At 46.3% G+C, this 21,829-nt stretch overlaps 1 protein-coding gene across 3 annotated transcripts in view; it reads left to right on the forward strand.

Moving 5' to 3' along the window:
• LOC110521461 (mesoderm induction early response protein 2) overlaps positions 1–18,818 on the forward strand; it is a 29,989-nt gene extending 11,171 nt beyond the window's left edge. For 2 of the 3 annotated variants that reach the window (XM_036969019.1, XM_036969021.1), the window contains exons 4-13: positions 330–447; positions 860–966; positions 1,087–1,156; positions 1,284–1,435; positions 3,182–3,263; positions 6,623–6,717; positions 6,912–7,042; positions 7,597–7,694; positions 9,691–9,786; positions 16,730–18,818. In XM_036969019.1, coding sequence (XP_036824914.1) covers positions 330–447; positions 860–966; positions 1,087–1,156; positions 1,284–1,435; positions 3,182–3,263; positions 6,623–6,717; positions 6,912–7,042; positions 7,597–7,694; positions 9,691–9,786; positions 16,730–17,208 — 1,428 coding nt within the window. In that variant the 3' untranslated portion in view covers positions 17,209–18,818. The remainder of the gene's footprint in view (positions 1–329; positions 448–859; positions 967–1,086; positions 1,157–1,283; positions 1,436–3,181; positions 3,264–6,622; positions 6,718–6,911; positions 7,043–7,596; positions 7,695–9,690; positions 9,787–16,729) is intronic. The other variant, XM_021599018.2, reaches the window with a different exon arrangement.
• The last annotated feature ends 3,011 nt before the right edge of the window (positions 18,819–21,829 follow it).

Genomic DNA, 21,829 nt, shown 5'->3' on the forward strand with positions numbered 1-21,829 from the left:
TTAAAAGGCAAGAAGGAAAACCAGCATAGAGTACACTGTGATTGTCGAGGAGCTGTGCAGTTCTGCATTCAAGAGCATTATAGGATACATGTTCTGGCGTTGACATGATGTCTATTGATTCTTGTATGAGTAATTACTACTTGGCTCTTAAGGAATTGAGTTAAGATGGGCTCTAGATGCCCTGTCTAGTCTACAAACACTCAGAAAACATGAAAAATACTAAATCACCTTTATGTATCATAAATTCCATTAACTTCACTGAGTGTGATGCTTAGAGAAGGTAGTGAACTATTCCATTGAGACAGTAATAGACTGTTCCATTCTTCCAGGACCAGATTGCTAAAGATCTGTTCTCAGGAGAGGATGAAGAGGAGTTATCAGCTGATGACCTCACTCTCTCTGTCACCTCCCACGCCTCTGACCTCCTCTTCCGCCGCCACCTAAGAGGTATGACCAATAATGTCATATAGAGTATTAGGGCTGTGACGATACCAGTATCGCAATATTTTTTTCAATGGCAAAAATGAAAAGCACCTGTATTGAAAGCACCTGCTTTCAATATACTTTGTATCCCTCATTTACTCAAGTATTTCCTTTATTTTTGGCAGTTACCTTTTATATAATGGGTATGACACACTCCTACTTTTGGAGCAGAGCTACCACTTCCCGTAAACAGAAACCCACCCACCGACCCAGCTCACCACTCAGGAGAATCCCCTTATCATATCACATCGATATATTTTTTAAATGGCCTGAGGGCCCCTTTATGCCAAAACTAATTTGTTGTACCTTGAAGTTGTTAACTGGTGGTGTTATGAGAATGCTACATATTGATGTAATAAATGTTCCCATGTGCCAGCCCATTCCATGGCAGATGGAGACAAAGGCACCTTCGTCAGCTCCTCAGAAGATGTCTCAGATGATGATGACGACAACACCTCCATTCCATCCAATGATGAACGCAAGGTGAGACACTGGGGCCTACTGAACAGAGCTCAAATATTCTACAATTACTATTTAGGGAAATATAACAACCTGTTTTCTGTAGTGTCTTTGTGACTGACACTGTGGTTGTTATTTTTCCAGGACATCATGGTGGGCTCAATGTACCAAGCCAAAATCCCTCCTCTCAGCCCATACTCATACCAGGAGAGAGGTAACCCCCAATTGACCCTTTCAGAATCCGTGTACATTTTGGATTAGTGTGTTCACACTTTGCCTCAGTCTCACACACATCCTTATATCTGTGTCTCTATCACTATCTTTCCATCTCCTGTTCCCAGTCTATGAGAATGAGGATCAGCTCCTGTGGACCCCAGACATGTTGCCAGGCCAGGCTGTAAAGGAGTTCCTGCTAAGTGCCCAGAGACGGGGAGGTCAGGACGGGGCTGTAGACACCCTCATCAACGGGGACATAATCAAAGACAATGAACAAGTAATGTAGTGGGTTGGGTCATTTACTTTATGTTCGTATTCTTATCTTTTATTACAGTTGAAGTCGGAAGTTTACATACAAAAAATTATGCCTTAGGTCAGTTAGGATCACCACTTTATTTTAGAATGTGAAATGTCAGAATAATTGTACAGAGAATGATTTATTTTAGCTTTTATTTCTTTCATCACATTCCCAGTGGGTCAGAGGTTTACATACACTCAATTAGTATTTGGTAGCATTGCCTTTAAATTGTTTAACTCGGGTCAAACGGTTTGGGTAGCCTTCCACAAGCTTCCCACAATAAGTTGGGTGAATTTTGGCCCATTCCTCCTGACAGAGCTGGTTTAACTGAGTCAGGTTTGTAGGCCTCCTTGCTCGCACATACTTTTTCAGTTCTGCCCACATATTTTCTATAGGATTGAGGTCAGGGCTTTGGGATGGCCACTCCAATTCCTTGACATTGTAGTCCTTGCGACAACTTTGGAAGTATGTTTGGAGTCATTGTCCATTTGGGGTCATTGTCATTGTCCATTTGGAAGACCCACCCGGTTGGGATGGTTTTCTTTCGGCTTGCAAGCCTCCCCATTTTTCCTCCAAAAATAACGATGGTCATTATGGCCAAACAGTTCTATTTTTGTTTCATCAGACCAGAGGACATTTCTCCAAAAAGTATGATCTTTGTCCCCATGTGCAGTTGCAAATCGTAGTCTGGCTTTTTTATGGCGGTTTTGGAGCAGTGGCTTCTTCCTTGCTGAGCGGCCTTTCAAGTTATGTTGATATAGGACTTGTTTTACTGTGGATATAGATACTTTTTCCTCCAGCATCTTCACAAGATCCTTTGCTGTTGTTCTTCTTGATTTGCACTTTTCACACCAAAGTACGTTCATCTCTAGGAGACAGAACGCGTATCCTTCCTGAGCGGTATGATGGCTGCGGGGTCCCATGGTGCTTATATTATTGTTTGTAAAGATGAATATGGTACCTTCAGGTGTTTGGAAATTGCTCCCAAGGATGAACCAGACTTGTGGAGGTCTGCATTTGTTTTCTGAGGTCTTGGCTGATTTCTTTTGATTTTTCCATGATGTTAAGCAAAGAGGCACTACGTTTGAAGGTAGGCTTTGAAATACATCCACAGGTACACCTCCAATTGACTCAAATGATGTCAATTCGCATATCAGAAGCTTCTAAAGCCATGACATCATTTTCTGGAATTTTCCAAGCTGTTTAAAGGAACAGTCAACTTAGTGTATGTAAACTTCTGACACACTGGAATTGTGATACAGTGAATTATAAATTAAGTAATCTGTCTGCTAACCATTGTTGGAAAAATTACTTGTTTCATACATAAAGTAGACGTCCTAACCGACTTGCCAAAACTATAGTTTGTTAACAAAAAATGTGTGGAGTGGATGAAAAAGGAGTTTTAATGACTCCAACCTAAGTGTATGTAAACTTCTGACTTCAACTGTATTTCTTATTGTTGTTGCATTGTCGAGGAGGAACCTGCAAGTAATCATTTAGTTGGACGGTGTATTCCATATGTATCTTGTACATACGACTGAATGAACTTGAAACTGGGTGGTAAAGCAGAAACAGAGTGGGACTTAGTAGGGCTGGATCATCATATGTAAATCTATTAACTTTGTTTGCATGTCGAGTGATTTCTGCACAGTTCATACTGTGGTTGAGGTCACAGACTTCTGTCACAACTGTTTGCTTTCTTTTCTCTTTCTTTCCATCTCTCAGGCTCTGTATGAGCTGGTGAAATGCAGCTTTAATGCAGAGGAGGCACTGAGACGAATGCGCTTTAATGTGAAAGTATTCAGCGGTAAGACCGTCCATGACACATTTATTACTGATATATAGTAGGTTATATGTCATCTTACTCGTGGCAACAACTCTTTTGGATTTTATTAGGATCTCTTATAGTCCTCATTTAGACTAATCTTTCAAGAGTCTATTAACTCATATCAATGACTCATTAACGGCACCAAATTATTATTCACATTTTTATATTTTTGGTATTTTACCCTTTTCTCCCCAATTTCGTGATATACAATTGCGATCCAATCACGACCTTGTCTCATTGCCGCACACTCAACGGGCTCGGGAGAGGCAAAGGTCAATTCATGCGGCCTCCGATAATATTCCCCGCCAAACAGCGTTTCTTAACACCCACCCGCTTAACCTGGAAGCCAGCTGCACCAATGTGTCGGAGGAAACACTGTTCAATTGACGACCGAAGTCAGCCTGCAGGCGCCCGGCCCGCCACAAGGAGTCACTAGAGCGCGATGAGCCAAGTAAACCCTCCCCTGGCCAAACCCTCCTCTAACCCGGATGACGCTAGGCCAATTGTGCGCCTCTCTATGGGACTTCCGGTCACGGCCGGTTGTGACAGCCTGGGATCGAACCCAGGTCTGTAGTGACAGCTCAAGCACTGTGATGCAGTGCCTTAGACCGCTGCACCACTCGTGAGGCCGGCATCAAATTATTAATTGGAATTTCAAATTTGAGGACAGACAGTGAAGCAACCACAATCCCTGTAGAGTCTTCTTAAGCAATAAGACCTGAGTGGGTGTGGTATATAACCAATGTACCACGGCTAAAGCTGTTCTTATGCACGGCACAACGCGGAGTGCCTGGATACAGCCCTTAGCCGCGGTATATTGGCCATATATCACAAACCCCAGAGGTGCCTTATTGCTATTATCAACTGGTTACCAACGTAATTAGAGCAGTGTGTGGAACCGTGGAACTTCTTTGGTTTCTTTGAAGCTTAATCTTTGCTTTCCCTTCGAAATTCAATTATTTGATAGACCCACCACGAACCCCTGTTACCAACAACTTAAAAATACACTTATATATTTGCCTAGGTCAAATATTTCAGCTAAATCCCAGGGTTTGTAATCGTATTCATATCAGCAGTCCTACTCTGAAAACCTTTTTGAATCTGTCATCTAGTGCCGGGACGATACCAGTATCGCGATACTCGTTAGTGTCGTGGCAAGAAAACAAAACACCAAGCGGGTGTAACTTCTTTAGGAAAACAAGCCCTAATTTAGGAAACAAACATCATTATGTTTGCTTTGGTCAGTCCCTGGATGGGAGACTAGATGCTGCTGGAAGTGGTGTTGGAGGGCCAGTAGGAGGCACTATTTCCTCTGGTCTAAAAACAAAATATCCCAATTCCCAGTGAATGGGGACACTGCCCTGTGTAGGATGGGATGTTAAACGGGTGTCCTGACTCTCTGAGGTCATTAAAGATCACATGGCACTTATTGTAAGAGTAGGGGTGTTAACCCCGGTGTCCTGGCTAAATTCCCAATCTGTCCCTCAAACCATCACGGTCACCTAATAATCCCCAGTTTACAATTGGCTCATTCATCCCCCTCCTCTCCCCTGTAACTATTCCCCAGGTCATTGCTGTAAATGAGAATGTGTTCTCAGTCAACTTACCTGGTAAAATAACAGAATAAATAAATACATGAATTTATATTCCAATTTATAGCACATAATATTTTACATACAGCAGGTTTTTAAAGGACCAGAGAGTTAGTTCTGCTTCGTTATTGCGATACTAGTATCGTCCTAGGCCTACTGTCATCTTGACTAACGCTACAAATAGTTTTGGATCCTGCATTTCTGCCGCACACATCTAAGCTGGAAGTGTAGTAAAGCCCTGCTTGGGTATTCATTGTAAGCCCGAGCCTGTTAGTAAATCCATTAGCTGCTCTTCTCTGTTTGTCACACGCTCCCTGCGCGCAGCTCGCTCTGCTCATGGCTCTTTGAGTCTGTGAGTATCCATAGCAATGGCTCAGCCATCAATGAAGAGTCATGAGAGAGCAGTTTGCAGTTACCTACTTTTTGTCACTCTAAACTCAGACAACTCAAGGAACATTTATTATTTTCTGTTAAATAATGTCTCCTGTTTTATATTTGACGAGGTTGAAGCACTTCTGACACCATGTTATGATCTTAGTCTCTGTACTGCGTAGCAGAGCACAAGCAAATGGCTCAGCTTCAAAATGTTAGTGATCAATTTAGTGATATGTGAGCCCTGCTCATACCCTAGTTATCGATGAAAAAACAGCAGAGCTCTAGAGTGTAGGTTAAAATGTATCCTATTGTGCCCTCTCCAGTGTAGGCTGACAAATATACCAACTTACATTTGTTGCCTATGTTTTAGGCTTAATGCGGGTTTAGGCTTAATGCCAAGCGTCGGCTGGAGTGGTGTAAAGCTCGCCGCCATTGGACTCTGGAGCAGTGGAAACACGTTCTCTGGAGTGATGAATCACGCCTCACCATATGGCAATCCGACGGACAAATCTGGGTTTGGCGGATGCCAGGAGAACGCTACCTGCCCCAATGCATAGTGCCAACTGCAAAGTTTGGTGGTGGAGGAATAATGGTCTGACGCTATTTTTCATGTTTCGGGCCCTTTAGTTCCAGTGAAGGGACTTCTTAATGCTATAGCATACAATGACATTCTAGACGATTCTGTGCTTCCAACTTTGTGTTAACAGTTTGGGGAAGGCCCTTTCCTGTTTCAGCATGACAATCCCCCTGTGCACAAAGAGAGGTCCATACAGAAATGGTTTGTCAAGATCGGTGTGAAAGGTCTTGACTGGCCTTCACAGAGCCCTGACCTCAACCCAATCGAACACCTTTGTAATGAATTGGAACGCCGACTGTAAGCCAGGCCTCATCGCCCAACATCAGTGCCCGACCTCACTAATGCTCTTGTGGCTGAATGGAAGCAAGTCCCCGCAGCAATGTTCCAACATCTAGTGGAAAGCCTTCCCAGAAGAGTGGAGGCTGTTGTAGCAGCAAAGGGGGACCAACTCCATATTAATGCCCATGATTTTGGAATGAGATGTTCGACGAGCAGGTGTTCATATACTTTTGGTAATTTAGTGTAGCTAGATAATGGAAATCAAGCAGTCAGAGGAGTTTGTTTGATTAAAAAAAAAAAAAGAACCTTTATTTAACTAGGCAAGTCAGTTACAATGACGGCCTACCCCGGCCAAACCCGGACGACGCAGGGCCAGTTGTGCGCCGCCCCACTGCGGTGGTCTAAGGGTGAATGGATTAATAGTAATCATCTTGACGTGGTTAGCTCCTGTAATATAACTCCAAAACAATTCATTTAAGTCTGTTCAGAGACAACTGCTGTTGTCTTCTGTGCAGAGGAGCTGTGTGCCTGGAGCGAGGAGGAATGTCGAAACTTTGAACATGGCTATCGAGTTCATGGGAAGAACTTCCACCTCATTCAGGCCAATAAGGTGAGCAGCACAGAAACTACCAACGTCAGGTTTGGGGCGAACCTGATTTGCTACAAAGTTGAAATTCTCTTTTTTTAAGTAATGGCCAAGACTGGCATAGCCTGTGCAAACCTGCTTATCTCCATTGATCAGACAAAAAAACTCACTGATTCATACCATAGCAAACAGTAAACCACACTGTGTTTATATGTCAGGTACGCACGCGTTCGGTGGGTGAGTGTGTGGAGTATTACTACATGTGGAAGAAGTCGGATCGCCACGAGTACTTCACCCAGCAGACCACTAAGCTGGGCCGCAAGAAGTACAATCTGCAGTCAGGGAGCATGTGAGTAGCACTGCAGATATGACCCTGTCTCGACCTGAGAGCCAAGCCCCATTTCAATGCCAGCTGAGTTGGCAAATACTACCATCAAGTTGAGTAAAGTTTAGAATTGCAGGCACTACTATGACACTACCATCAAGTTGTTGTCATGATCATCTCCTTAGCCTGGCATCATTCCCAGAATAATAGCTTATTTAAATAGAGCGCAGGAAAAGGAAATCCTGACACTGGACACAGCGGACACATTTTAGTACCAGGTGTAGACGCACTGTACGGTGAATGTAATAGGATCATCTTGATCAGAATAAATAACAGGTGTAGACAAGCAGAAGTAGTGTCTCTCAATATAACATCCCCATTGTCATTGTTTTCAGACTAGAGATGTTTGATATGTTTAGCTGATATCATGCTGGGAGTCCTGGGTCGTGTTCAGTACTCATAACAATAACAAAATGGTTTGAATCTGAGAATGGAAATTAGTTTTCTTGGACAAGTTCAGGTGTAGTTGGAACGGTTTTTCCTTCACAAGCCGTTTCCTTCTGTTTTGTGTTTTCCAGGGAGGATGGAGAGCAGGATGGAGAGGTTGGGGAGATGGAGGGGTGCTCCCAGATTCAGCTCCCCTCACATCCACCAGTCATAGATCTGGACAAGCAAGGTAACCCCTTCCCTGGTTATCCCATAACCCAAGCCCTGGACCCTGCCCTTAGCCCCTTCTCTAGCCCCAGTCCTATACCACAGCCCTGGACCCTGCCCTTAGCCCCTTCTCTAGCCCCAGTCCTATACCACAGCCCTGGACCCTGCCCTTAGCCCCTTCTCTAGCCCCAGTCCTATACCACAGCCCTGGACCCTGCCCTTAGCCCCTTCTCTAGCCCCAGTCCTATACCACAGACCTGGACCCTGCCCTTAACCCCTTCTCTAGCACCAGTCCTATACCACAGCCCTGGACCCTGCCCTTAACCCCTTCTCTAGCACCAGTCCTATACCACAGCCCTGGACCCTGCCCTTAACCCCTTCTCTAGCCCCAGTCCTATACCACAGCCCTGGACCCTGCCCTTAGCCCCTTCTCTAGCCCCAGTCCTATACCACAGCCCGGGCCTTGATCCCTGCCCTTAGCCCCTTCTCTATCCCCAGTCCTATACCACAGCCCTGGACCCTGCCCTTAACCCCTTCTCTAGCCCCAGTCCTATACCACAGCCCTGGACCCTGCCCTTAGCCCCTTCTCTAGCCCCAGTCCTATACCACAGCCCTGGACCCTCCCCTTAACCCCTTCTCTAGCCCCAGTCCTATACCACAGCCCTGGACCCTGCCCTTAACCCCTTCTCTAGCCCCAGTCCTATATCACAGCCCTGGACCCTGCCCTTAACCCCTTCTCTAGCCCCAGTCCTATACCACAGCCCTGGACCCTGGCCTTAACCCCTTCTCTAGCACCAGTCCTATACCACAGCCCTGGACCCTGCCCTTAGCCCCTTCTCTAGCACCAGTCCTATACCACAGCCCTGGACCCTGCCCTTAGCCCCTTCTCTAGCCCCAGTCCTATACCACAGCCCTGGCCTTGATCCCTGCCCTTAGCCCCTTCTCTAGCCCCAGTCCTATACCACAGCCCTGGACCCTGCCCTTAGCCCCTTCTCTAGCCCCAGTCCTATACCACAGCCCTGGACCCTGCCCTTAGCCCCTTCTCCAGCCCCAGTCCTATACCACAGCCCTGGACCCTGCCCTTAACCCCTTCTCTAGCCCCAGTCCTATACCACAGCCCTGGACCCTGCCCTTAACCCCTTCTCTAGCCCCAGTCCTATACCACAGCCCTGGACCCTGCCCTTAACCCCTTCTCTAGCCCCAGTCCTATACCACAGCCCTGGACCCTGCCCTTAACCCCTTCTCTAGCCCCAGTCCTTTACCACAGCCCTGGCCTTGTTTCCTGCCCTTAACCCCTTCTCTAGCCCCAGTCCTATACCACAGCCCTGGACCCTGCCCTTAGCCCCTTCTCTAGCCCCAGTCCTATACCACAGCCCTGGACCCTGCCCTTAGCCCCTTCTCTAGCCCCAGTCCTATACCACAGCCCTGGACCCTGCCCTTAGCCCCTTCTCTAGCCCCAGTCCTATACCACAGCCCTGGACCCTGCCCTTAGCCCCTTCTCTAGCCCCAGTCATATACCACAGCCCAGGCCTTGATCCCTGCCCCAGATCATTCAAGTTTCAGAGTTTATTCGCCATGTGCACAGGATACAAAAGGTGTATAGTACAGTGCAATTCTTACCTTGAGAGCTCTTTCCCAACAATGCAGTGATCACAATAGAGAGAAAAATATAACAAATCATATAAAAAAACATGTTTGTAAAGAAAAAAAACTGAAACCAACACTCCACAAACACTACAGCTTGTTTTAAGAGGTAACAAGAGTTAGCTGGATACATAAGTAATAGTCATACATGCCATCCACCCTCTCACCATTTCATATCCACCCCACTCTTTGTCTTATTATTATTTGTCTTGATTACATTGTTTGCCTCAATTTGATGTGTTGTATTCATGAACATATGATTTGAAGCATTTTGATGTATTGTTTTATCCCACCTGTGTGCATCTGTGTTTTCCCATTGGTTTGTGTGTTTGCCTGTGGTGTTTCTACCTTTGTGTTGGCATGGCGTTCCAGAGGAGGAGGGCCGTCCCCGTCGCAGACGAACGCCCCGCTTTCTCTTAAAGCCCTGAGCTCACTGCACACAGGCCACTCTAACCAGGCAGGGCCACAAGGTAAAGAATCTAACCAGATGGGGCCACCAGGTAAAAACTCTTACCAGGCAGGGCCACCAGGTAAAGACTAACCAGGCAGGGCCACCAGGTAAAGAATCTAACCAGATGGGGCCACCAGATAAAGACTCTAACCAGGCAGGGCCACCAGGTAAAGACTAACCAGGCAGGGCCACCAGGTAAAGAATCTAACCAGATGGGGCCACCAGGTAAAAACTCTTACCAGGCAGGGCCACCAGGTAAAGACTAACCAGGCAGGGCCACCAGGTAAAGACTCTAACCAGGCAGGGCCACCAGGTAAAGACTCTAACCAGGCAGGGCCACCAGGTAAAGACTAACCAGGCAGGGCCACCAGGTAAAGACTCTAACCAGGCAGGGCCACTAGGTAAAGAATCTAACCAGGCAGGGCCACCAGGTAAAAACTCTTACCAGGCAGGGCCACCAGGTAAAGATTCTAACCAGGCAGGGCCACCAGGTAAAGACTCTAACCAGGCAGGGCCACCAGGTAAAGACTCTAACCAGGCAGGGCCACCAGGTAAAGACTCTAACCAGGCAGGGCCACCAGGTAAAGACTCTAACCAGGCAGGGCCACCAGGTAAAGACTCTAACCAGGCAGGGCCACCAGGTAAAGACTAACCAGGCAGGGCCACCAGGTAAAGACTAACCAGGCAGGGCCACCAAGTAAAGACTAACCAGGCAGGGCCACCAGGTAAAGATTCTAACCAGGCAGGGCCACCAGGTAAAGATTCTAACCAGGCAGGGCCACCAGGTAAAGACTCTAACCAGGCAGGGCCACCAGGTAAAGACTCTAACCAGGCAGGGCCACCAGGTAAAGACTCTAACCAGGCAGGGCCACCAGGTAAAGATTCTAACCAGGCAGGGCCACCAGGTAAAGACTCTAACCAGGCAGGGCCACCAGGTAAAGACTAACCAGGCAGGGCCACCAGGTAAAGACTAACCAGGCAGGGCCACCAGGTAAAGACTAACCAGGCAGGGCCACCAAGTAAAGACTAACCAGGCAGGGCCACCAGGTAAAGATTCTAACCAGGCAGGGCCACCAGGTAAAGATTCTAACCAGGCAGGGCCACCAGGTAAAGACTAACCAGGCAGGGCCACCAGGTAAAGATTCTAACCAGGCAGGGCCACCAGGTAAAGATTCTAACCAGGCAGGGCCACCAGGTAAAGACTAACCAGGCAGGGCCACCAGGTAAAGACTAACCAGGCAGGGCCACCAGGTAAAGATTCTAACCAGGCAGGGCCACCAGGTAAAGACTAACCAGGCAGGGCCACCAAGTAAAGACTAACCAGGCAGGGCCACCAGGTAAAGACTCTAACCACGCAGGGCCACCAGGTAAAGACTCTAACCAGGCAGGGCCACCAGGTAAAGACTAACCAGGCAGGGCCACCAGGTAAAGACTAACCAGGCAGGGCCACCAGGTAAAGACTCTAACCAGGCAGGGCCACCAGGTAAAGACTCTAACCAGGCAGGGCCACCAGGTAAAGATTCTAACCAGGCAGGGCCACCAGGTAAAGATTCTAACCAGGCAGGGCCACCAGGTAAAGACTCTAACCAGGCAGGGCCACCAGGTAAAGACTCTAACCAGGCAGGGCCACCAGGTAAAGACTCTAACCAGGCAGGGCCACCAGGTAAAGACTAACCAGGCAGGGCCACCAGGTAAAGACTAACCAGGCAGGGCCACCAGGTAAAGACTAACCAGGCAGGGCCACCAGGTAAAGACTAACCAGGCAGGGCCACCAAGTAAAGACTAACCAGGCAGGGCCACCAGGTAAAGATTCTAACCAGGCAGGGCCACCAGGTAAAGATTCTAACCAGGCAGGGCCACCAGGTAAAGACTAATCAGGCAGGGCCACCAGGTAAAGACTAACCAGGCAGGGCCACCAGGTAAAGATTCTAACCAGGCAGGGCCACCAGGTAAAGATTCTAACCAGGCAGGGCCACCAGGTAAAGACTAACCAGGCAGGGCCACCAAGTAAAGACTAACCAGGCAGGGCCACCAGGTAAAGACTCTAACCAGGCAGGGCCACCAGGTAAAGACTAACCAGGCAGGGCCACCAGGTAAAGACTAACCAGGCAGGGCCACCAGGTAAAGATTCTAACCAGGCAGGGCCACCAGGTAAAGACTCTAACCAGGCAGGGCCACCAGGTAAAGACTCTAACCAGGCAGGGCCACCAGGTAAAGACTCTAACCAGGCAGGGCCACCAAGTAAAGACTAACCAGGCAGGGCCACCAGGTAAAGACTAACCAGGCAGGGCCACCAGGTAAAGATTCTAACCAGGCAGGGCCACCAGGTAAAGACTAATCAGGCAGGGCCACCAGGTAAAGACTAACCAGGCAGGGCCACCAGGTAAAGATTCTAACCAGGCAGGGCCACCAGGTAAAGATTCTAACCAGGCAGGGCCACCAGGTAAAGACTAACCAGGCAGGGCCACCAAGTAAAGACTAACCAGGCAGGGCCACCAGGTAAAGACTCTAACCAGGCAGGGCCACCAGGTAAAGACTAACCAGGCAGGGCCACCAGGTAAAGACTAACCAGGCAGGGCCACCAGGTAAAGATTCTAACCAGGCAGGGCCACCAGGTAAAGACTCTAACCTGGCAGGGCCACCAGGTAAAGACTCTAACCAGGCAGGGCCACCAGGTAAAGACTAACCAGGCAGGGCCACCAGGTAAAGACTAACCAGGCAGGGCCACCAGGTAAAGACTAACCAGGCAGGGCCACCAGGTAAAGACTAACCAGGCAAAGACTCTAAGCAGGCAGGGCCACCAGGCAAATCAAATCAAATCAAATGTATTTATATATAGCCCTTTGTACATCAGCTGATATCTCAAAGTGCTGTACAGAAACCCAGCCTAAAACCCCAAACAGCAAGCAATGCAGGTGTAGAAGCACGGTGGCTAGGAAAAACTCCCTAGAAAGGCCAAAACCTAGGAAGAAACTTAGAGAGGAACCAGGCTATGTGGGGTGGCCAGTCCTCTTCTGGCTGTGCCGGGTGGAGATTATAACAGAACATGACCAAGATGTTCAAATGTTCATAAATGACCAGCATGGTCTAATAATAATAAGGCAGAAAAGTTGAAACTGGAGCAGCAGCACGGTCAGGTGGACTGGGGACAGCAAGGAGTCATCATATCAGGTAGTCCTGGGGCATGGTCCTAGGGCTCAGGTCCTCTGAGAGAGAGAAAGAAAGAGAGAAGGAGAGAATTAGAGAACGCACACTTAGATTCACACAGGACACCGATTAGGACAGGAGAAGTACTCCAGATATAACAAACTGATCCTAGCCCACCGACACATAAACTACTGCAGCATAAATACTGGAGGCTGAGACAGGAGGGGTCAGCAAAGACTCTAACCAGACACAGCCACCAGGTAAAGACTAACCAGGCAGGACCACCAGGTAAAGACTCTAACCTGGCAGGGCCACCAGGTAAAGATTCTAACCAGGCAGGGCCACCAGGTAAAGACTCTAACCAGGCAGGGCCACCAGGTAAAGACTCTAACCAGGCAGGGCCACCAGGTAAAGACTCTAACCAGGCAGGGCCACCAGGTAAAGACTCTAACCAGGCAGGGCTACCAGGTAAAGACTAACCAGGCAGGGCCACCAGGTAAAGACTAACCAGACAGGGCCACCAGGTAAAGACTCACCAGGCAGGGCCACCAGGTAAAGACTAACCAGGCAGGGCCACCAGTTAAAGACTAACCAGGCACGGCCACCAGGTAAAGACTAACCAGGCAGGGCCACCAGGTAAAGACTAACCAGGCAGGGCCACCAGGTAAAAACTCTTACCAGGCAGGGCCACCAAGTAAAGACTCTAACCAGGCAGGGCCACCAGGTAAAGACTAACCAGGCAGGGCCACCAGGTAAAGACTAACCAGGCAGGGCCACCAGGTAAAAACTCTTACCAGGCAGGGCCACCAAGTAAAGACTCTAACCAGGCAGGGCCACCAGGTAAAGACTAACCAGGCAGGGCCACCAGGTAAAGACTAACCAGGTAGGGCCACCAGGTAAAGACTAACCAGGCAGGGCCACCAGGTAAAGACTAACCAGGCAGGGCCACCAGGTAAAGACTAACCTGGCAGGGCCACCAGGTAAATACTCTAACCAGGCAGGGCCACCAGGTAAAGACTCTAACCAGGCAGGGCCACCAGGTAAAGACTCTAACCAGGCAGGGCCACCAAGTAAAGACTCTAACCAGGCAGGGCCACCAGGTAATGACTAACCAGGCAGGGCCACCAGGTAAAGACTCTAACCAGGCAGGGCCACCAGGTAAAGACTAACCAGGCAGGGCCACCAGGTAAAGACTCTAACCAGGCAGGGCCACCAGGTAAAGACTAACCAGGCAGGGCCACCAGGTAAAGACTAACCTGGCAGGGCCACCAGGTAAAGACTAACCAGGCAGGGCCACCAGGTAAAGACTAACCAGGCAGGGCCACCAGGTAAAGACTCTAACCAGGCAGGGCCACCAGGTAAAGACTAACCAGGCAGGGCCACCAGGTAAAGACTCTAACCAGGCAGGGCCACCAGGTAAAGACTCTAACCAGGCAGGGCCACCAGGTAAAGACTAACCTGGCAGGGCCACCAGGTAAAGACTAACCAGGCAGGGCCACCAGGTAAAGACTAACCTGGCAGGGCCACCAGGTAAAGACTAACCAGGCAGGGCCACCAGGTAAAGACTAACCAGGCAGGGCCACCAGGTAAAGACTAACCTGGCAGGGCCACCAGGTAAAGACTCAAACTGTGCCTGACCTACCTAGCACATACTAACCCCACTGGAGTCCTGGGTGCACAGTGTTTAATAGGCAGTCAGATTCAACCAGTTCACACAAAATGTTTTGGGAGTCCCATAGGGCGGCGCACAGTTGGCCCAGTGTCATCCAGGTTTGGCTGGGGTAGGCTGTCATTGTAAATAAATAAGAAGGTTAAATACCAAATACAAGCATTATGCTTCTTAGGTCAGGAAGTTGCAGGAAATCTACCAAACCATAATTTAAACTTAGGGCTCATGAAAAGTCTCATTGGAGGGTTAGATTTTAAAGTTTTGTTTTGGCTTCCTCACAATAGTTTAACCTAAAATATTTAATGAATATTTTATTTAAATTATTTTATTAATTCTAATTCTATAACTGATAAAATAAAATGTTTTTTTGTCACATGCGCCAAATACAACAAGTGTAGACTTTACCATGATGTGCTTACCATGTTCACCAGCTTTGTTATATTGTACTTTGAGTCTGAAACCATAACATTTTGTAAAGAGCTGATTGTCCCTTGTAGCTCAGTTGATAGAGCAGGTTGTGGTTTCAATCCTGGACTAGTGGAAACTGGACTGATGAATCACGCTTCACCATTTGGCAGTCCGACAGATTAATATGTGTTTGGCGGATGCTAGGAGAACGCTGTCTGCTCCGATTCATATTGCAAATGTTACAGTTTGGTAGAGGAGGTATAATGATCTGGGGCTGTTTTTCATGGTTCGGGCTAGATCCCTTAGTTCCAGTGAAGGGAAATCTTAATGCTACAGCATATAATGACATTCTAGACTATTCTGTGCTTCCAACTTTGTGGCAACAGTTTGGGGAAGGCCCTTTCCGGTTTCAGCATGACAATATCTCTGTGCACAAAGTCAGGTCCATACAGAAATGGTTTGGCGAGATCGGTGTGGAAGAACTTGACTGGCCTGCACAGAACCCTGGCCTCAACTCCATCGAACACCTTTGAGATTAATCAAATAAATGTTTATTTGTCACGTGTGCCAAATACAATAGGTGTAGACCTTACAGTGAAATGCTTACTTACAGGCTCTAACCAACAGTGCAAAAAAAGGTATTAGGTGAACAATAAGTAGGTAAAGAAATAAAAACAACAGTCAAAAAGACAGTGAAAAATAACAGTAGCGAGGCAATATACAGTAGTGAGGCTATATACAGTAGTGAGGCTATATACAGTAGTGAGGCTATAACAGTAGCGAGGCTATATACAGTAGTGAGGCTATATACAGTAGTGAGGCTATATACAGTAGCGAGGCTATAACAGTAGCGAGGCTATAACAGTAGCGAGGCTATATACAGTAGCGAGGCTATAAACAGTAGCGAGGCTATAAACAGTAGTGAGGCTATATACAGTAACGAGGCTATATACAGGCACCGGTTAGTCAGGCTGATTGAGGTAGTATGTACATGTAGGTATGGTTAAAGTGACTATGCATATATGATAAACAGAGAGTAGCAGTATCGTAAAAGAGGGGTTTGAACGCCGACTGTGAGCCAGGCCTCATTGCCCGACCTCTCTATTGCTCTTGTGGCTGAATGGAAGCAAGTCCCCTCAGCAATATTCCATCATCTAGTGGAAAGTCTTTCCAGAAGAGTGGAGGCTGTTATAGCAGTAAAGGGGGGACCAACTCCATGTTGATTCCCATGATTTTGGAATGAGATGTTCGTTTGAGCATGTGTCCACATACTTTTGGTCATGTAGTGTATTTCATTTTCAAGAAATCTGCTAAACTTTCTAAAACGTGTTTTCACTTCGTCATTATGTGGTATTGTGTCTAGATGGTTGAGTTTTTTTAATGAAGTTCATAACTTATTTAATCTCCCTGTTAACTGATTTTCCACGTTGTGGTGGTAGTACAACGTAACATTTGCTCATAAATGCGTTTCCACCACAATTGTCGCATAATCTATTTCACAGACAAACATATATCCACCCTTGTCTAGCGTATTTTGTTTTGTCGACATTGGGACATTTTACACAGCAAATGTGCTGTTTTCATCAGGCCGGTCAAGAGGTTTTTTTAATGCGTCAGGTAATTAATCAGCATGAAATGGTTGGATAGAAACCTGTTAGTGCCACATGTGCTCTGTCTGTTACCGTTGAGGTAGTGCTTGTTCGAGTCTCTCTTTAGTAATTCTTCTCTGCTTGTCTAGATGCTGAGATGGGGATGGAGGTGTTGGAGCTGTGTGGCGCTCCTTGCCCCAGCCCACTGAGGGAGCAGCTGTTCAGCCACTTCTCTCCACTCCCCCCTCTGGAGGACCTGCAGCAGGAGCCCTCTCTGAACTTTTCCAGCCCGGGCCACAGTCCCACCTCGCCCCATGCCCAGCTCCACCTCTCCTCACTGCCCTGCTGCAGCTCCCCGTGCCCCCCAGCGGAGCCTCCTCTCCTGGGTTCTGGCTTCTACCAGCTGCAGCTAGGGCCTTTCCTTCCAGATGGCCTGTCCATGGGGCCAGAGGATGGGGACTCCCAGGGGTTGCAGATAGATTTCTCCCTGCCCTCCATCCCCCAGACCTCACCCGCCATTGCCCCCTCAGTCTCTATCACTTCTGACTTTGGGGCCATCAGCAGTTACCTGTGTCCCTCAGCCCTGTGCCCCTCTCCCGTCCAGCACCCCCGCTCTCTCACACAGTAAGGGGAGGAAGAAGGGTGTCTTTACTCTGGAGAACATTCCAATAACACCTGGGTTGTCTGTACTTCTAATTATTGCCTGTTGAAGTAAACTTGGACCAGAGCTTACTCATGTGTTGGTGTGAAACTCCCCAGGAGAGAAACCATGTTTTTACGGGGAGATGGGCATACCTGTATCATAGTGTTTACTAGGGGGGACTCCCACTGAACATAAGCACAATGGCTTACCTACCTGTCTGTTCTGGAAGGCCAGTCGTTCTACAGGGATGTTCCCAGTTCGTAGAGAATTCTTAGGTAATGTTGGTACTGGAAAAGCAGGTGGGCTTGTTGATAGCTCCAAGGCCAAAGCAACTGTCCTGATGTTCTTTGCAGTGGCCTCCTCCTCTTCCAGAGCAGAACTAGAGACAGATGTAACATCCCTCACTGATTTCCCAACATTTCCTGGGAACAATGAGCAGCAGACAGACAGCATGACCTGGATGCCATATTATAGCAGTATGTCCACAAGAGATGTTCTCCCGCTATCAGATCTGATAAGGCTGTTTCTATGAGCAGTGTTCAGTCTGCACTTGTATGCCTCTTCACCACTCTGACTGTGGACCTCTTAGGTAGGATCAGTCTCCCTAGTTCACTGTGGTTCCACCTCTTGAACATCCACAACTGAAACTGAAGGTTTTGTATACAGTCTGTTTAAAAGGAAAGATCTGTATAAGAATACCATGAAACAATGCTTTTGAGATTGTCACTGTTTTTATTTTCTTGTTCCTTGTTGTTCAGAAATGTCTTGGAAGGTTTGCAATAAGAAACCAGAGTTTGTGATGGGAATACTTTTGTGTTCTTTCTAGTTTATGTTGACATTTGAAAGGTCTTGTACAGAACCAAACTCTCACAATTGCCTGACAACCATGATAGGCACGTTAGCCTGTGTTTTGCGCATTATCGTACATGTTACTGTAGGTAAGTCACTGAATACACAGTTACTCAGGTTTTGTAGCCTCTGGCTTCTTCCATGTATCTCAACTCCTGTTGTGTGATTAAGTGTTGGATATTACCCTGAATCACACATGCAACCTTGGGGGTAACAGTCATTGAAAAAGCCCAATGGCATTGAAGGACATCAACCCAAAACGTGTGTGTTCAGAAGGATGCAATATTAACAATGTTGCAGATGGAGAATGTGATATATAGCTAGCTATACAGTCCCCAGGTTTCAGTGATGCTCTACAGTATCCTGCCACTAGAGGATCTCGGCTGTCACATAGTCTGAAGAGAGCCTGCCTGCTTCACAACCCCTGCTCAGGTGGGCCCGGAGAGAATACGTCCCCTGTGCTCTCTGCCCTGACAGCAGGAAAACTCCATGTCTTTATTTATTTTTTATAGGTGTGGTCATCCTCTACTCCCTGCTCTGACCTAAGCTGTTCTAGATCTGTGTTTTCTCCAACCGTTTACAGGAGGTTCTGGATGTTGACTATCGGGGCAGGAAAGGGAGTAGAAACACAGCTTTTGTTTATTATTTTTTAGCATTTATATCGTACTTCTTCTGTTTATGTTGGTTTGTAATTATAATTATTATATTTTGTAAAAAACAAAACAAAAAATAACCTATTAAAAATACACATGTTGACAATCAAAGTCATTGCACATACACACACACACACACATTTTTTTTTTCTATCGAAGTGATCAAAAAATGTATACCGATTCAAAATCCTATTTTCCCTAAACCCCTAACCCTTAAACTAAACACAACCCTAACTCCTAACACTAATCTTAATGCCTAACACGGAACCCAAACCGGCTGCGCGCATGCGCCATCGTGCATAAATGTATTTTGTCCCCACACAATCACAACACGCAGGTTAAAATATCAAATAAACTCTGAACCAATGACATTAATTTCGGGACATGTCGAAAAGCATTAAAACATTTATGGCAATTTAGCTAGCTAGCTTGCACTTGCTAGCTAATTTGTTCAATTTAGCTAGCTTGCTGTTGCTAGCTTATTTGTCCTGTGATATAAACACCAAGTTGTTATTTTGTCTGAAATGCACAAGGTCCTCTACTCCGACAATTAATCCACACATAAATGGTCAACCAAATCTTTTCTAGTCATCTCTCCTAGGCTTTTTCTTCTCTTGACTTTATTTTGCGATTGGCAACTTTCATAAATTAGGTGCATTACCACCACTGACCTCGTTCGTCTTTCAGTCACCCACGTGGGTATAACCAATGAGGAGATAAGAGAGGCAGGACTTGCAGCGTGATCTGTGTCACACATAGAACTGACTTCTATTTTAGCCCTTGGCCACGCAGACGCTCATTGGCCTGCGCGAGCAGTGTGGGTGCAATAATTGAATAATATAGATTTCAAAATGTATTTTGCAACGCTCGCGCACGTGACACGAGCGGTGTAGTCAGCCTGTAACCCTAATTGTAACCCTAACCCTACAGTAATTCTAACCCTAACCCTAAATCTAACCACAGGAGGCTGTTGAGGGGAGCACAGCTCATAATAATATCTGGAACGGAGCAAATATAATGGCATAAAACACATGGAAACCATGTTTGATATATTTGATTCCATTCCACTAATCCCCCGCTCCAGCCATTACCATGAGCCCGTGCTCCCAAATTAAGGTGCCACCAACCTCCTGTGAATCTAACCCCTAAACCTAAAATAGCATTTTTCCTTTTGGGGAATGTGAAATGTCCCCACTTTTTCCTTGTGGGGACTTTTGGAACCCAAAAGGATTGTAAAGTTAGACCACACACAAGTACTTGAATCATAGTCTTGTGTGCAAAGCTGCACACAAGACTTGAATCAAACTTACAACATTGTACCCAAATTAATCTTAATGGACAGACTACTTATCTGACCAAATTACAAGAGTTTCTAGTTCTGGGTTAACCAAGATTATACCCACATAGGCAATACAAAAAATAATTCCTGTGATTATGTGGTGCCATAATAGTAGTTGAATAACCCACTGTGTATATAACCATTTGGGTATAGGTTATTCAGCAGCAACTTGGTTAACATAGAACCGATACTAAATAACCCAGTAGCTGAAAACCCCAAACAGATCTCCAGAGTAGTGGCCTTTCTACTATGCCTATGGAATAACCAGGCTTCAAGTTCACCTGGATCCAGCGGCATAGCCACAGGTAGGCCAATTTGATCTCAGGCCTACCCCCAAAAAGTTATTATTAGTATTATTATTCAATATTCAATATACAATTTTGATTTGTATTTGTTTTATTACATGTTTAAAAGAAACGCATGTGATATGTATTATTATATGGGTAATTTTAATATAGTGTAACAAAGAAATAGTCCGCAACAATCAAGTTGGTTTCGGACTATTGGTTAAATAAAAATAAAAAATCATTCTGTGGTTTACCTAAACAACATCACGTGGATAAACTTTGTAGCGCATAAGGTAGCAAGCTCTACCACGCTAGCTTACTCGAATTGACTCACCAGCTAAGGTAATTTAGTAGTTCTAGCAATGGCAAACCAAATGTCGATCGCAGACGTCTGGAGGAAAAAGAGTGTGTACCAGAAAATAATTTGGATCAATCTACCGATAGCCTCCAGAATGAGACATTAAAACCTGTTTACGATATTGGTTCCCAATTGGGAATCAACCCTCCCACGTGCAGCTGAAACGGTGGCGCATGGAACGCAAAAATATTCTTAAAAATATTTAACCTCCACACATTAACAAGTCCAATAGCTCAAATGAAAGATAAACATCTTGTTCATTTAGCCAGCAAGTCAGATTTCTAAAATGTTTTACGGCGAAAACATAGCACATATATATGTAAAACCACCACCAGACACAGCTCATTTCAATAGCCAAAACATGCAATCAACAAACGCAGGATTAAAAAATAAATCGCTCACTAACCTTTTGAAAATCTTCATCAGATGACAGTAATATGACATATTACACAGTACATATTTTTTTTTTTCAATAATATGCCATTTATATCCATAAATGTCCATTTACAGTGAGTTCACCTTCAGAAATTACTCAAAAATGCCCGCAGGAAATCTATGTAGCGCGGCAAGATAACGTAAATAGACATCATAAACTTTGACTAAATATACATGTTCTACATATAGTTAGAAAGATACACTGCTTCTTTATGCAACCGCTGTGTTAGATTTATTTTTAACGTTACAGAAATCGCACACTATTCCATATTGTGAGACAGCGCTCAGTTCCAAGCTACATTTCCACGTAATGTTGGAGTCAACAGAAACACAGATTTAAGCATAAATATTCCCTTACCTTCGATGGTCTTCGTTCAGAATGTTCTGGAAGGCTTCATACTTACCCAATACATCGTTTGGTTTCAAGTCTTGCGTCTTTGTATTAGCTACTGCTAATAACATCAGCTGAAATGCACCCAAAACGTCCTCTGGTCCGGATAAGTTGCGCATCAAAACTTCAAAATTACACATTATATGTCGACTAAACAGGTCAAACTAAGTGCAGAAGCAAGCTTTATGATGTTTTAGACGTGCAAAACAAACTTCAATTCAATCGGCCATCGTCTGCCCTTCTCTTCAGTGCTGGAAACAAAGGAATGGCTGTGACCAATTCGCGCCCATACGC

This window comes from Oncorhynchus mykiss, chromosome 30 (assembly GCF_013265735.2).
Source record: "Oncorhynchus mykiss isolate Arlee chromosome 30, USDA_OmykA_1.1, whole genome shotgun sequence".
Taxonomy (NCBI): domain Eukaryota; kingdom Metazoa; phylum Chordata; class Actinopteri; order Salmoniformes; family Salmonidae; genus Oncorhynchus; species Oncorhynchus mykiss.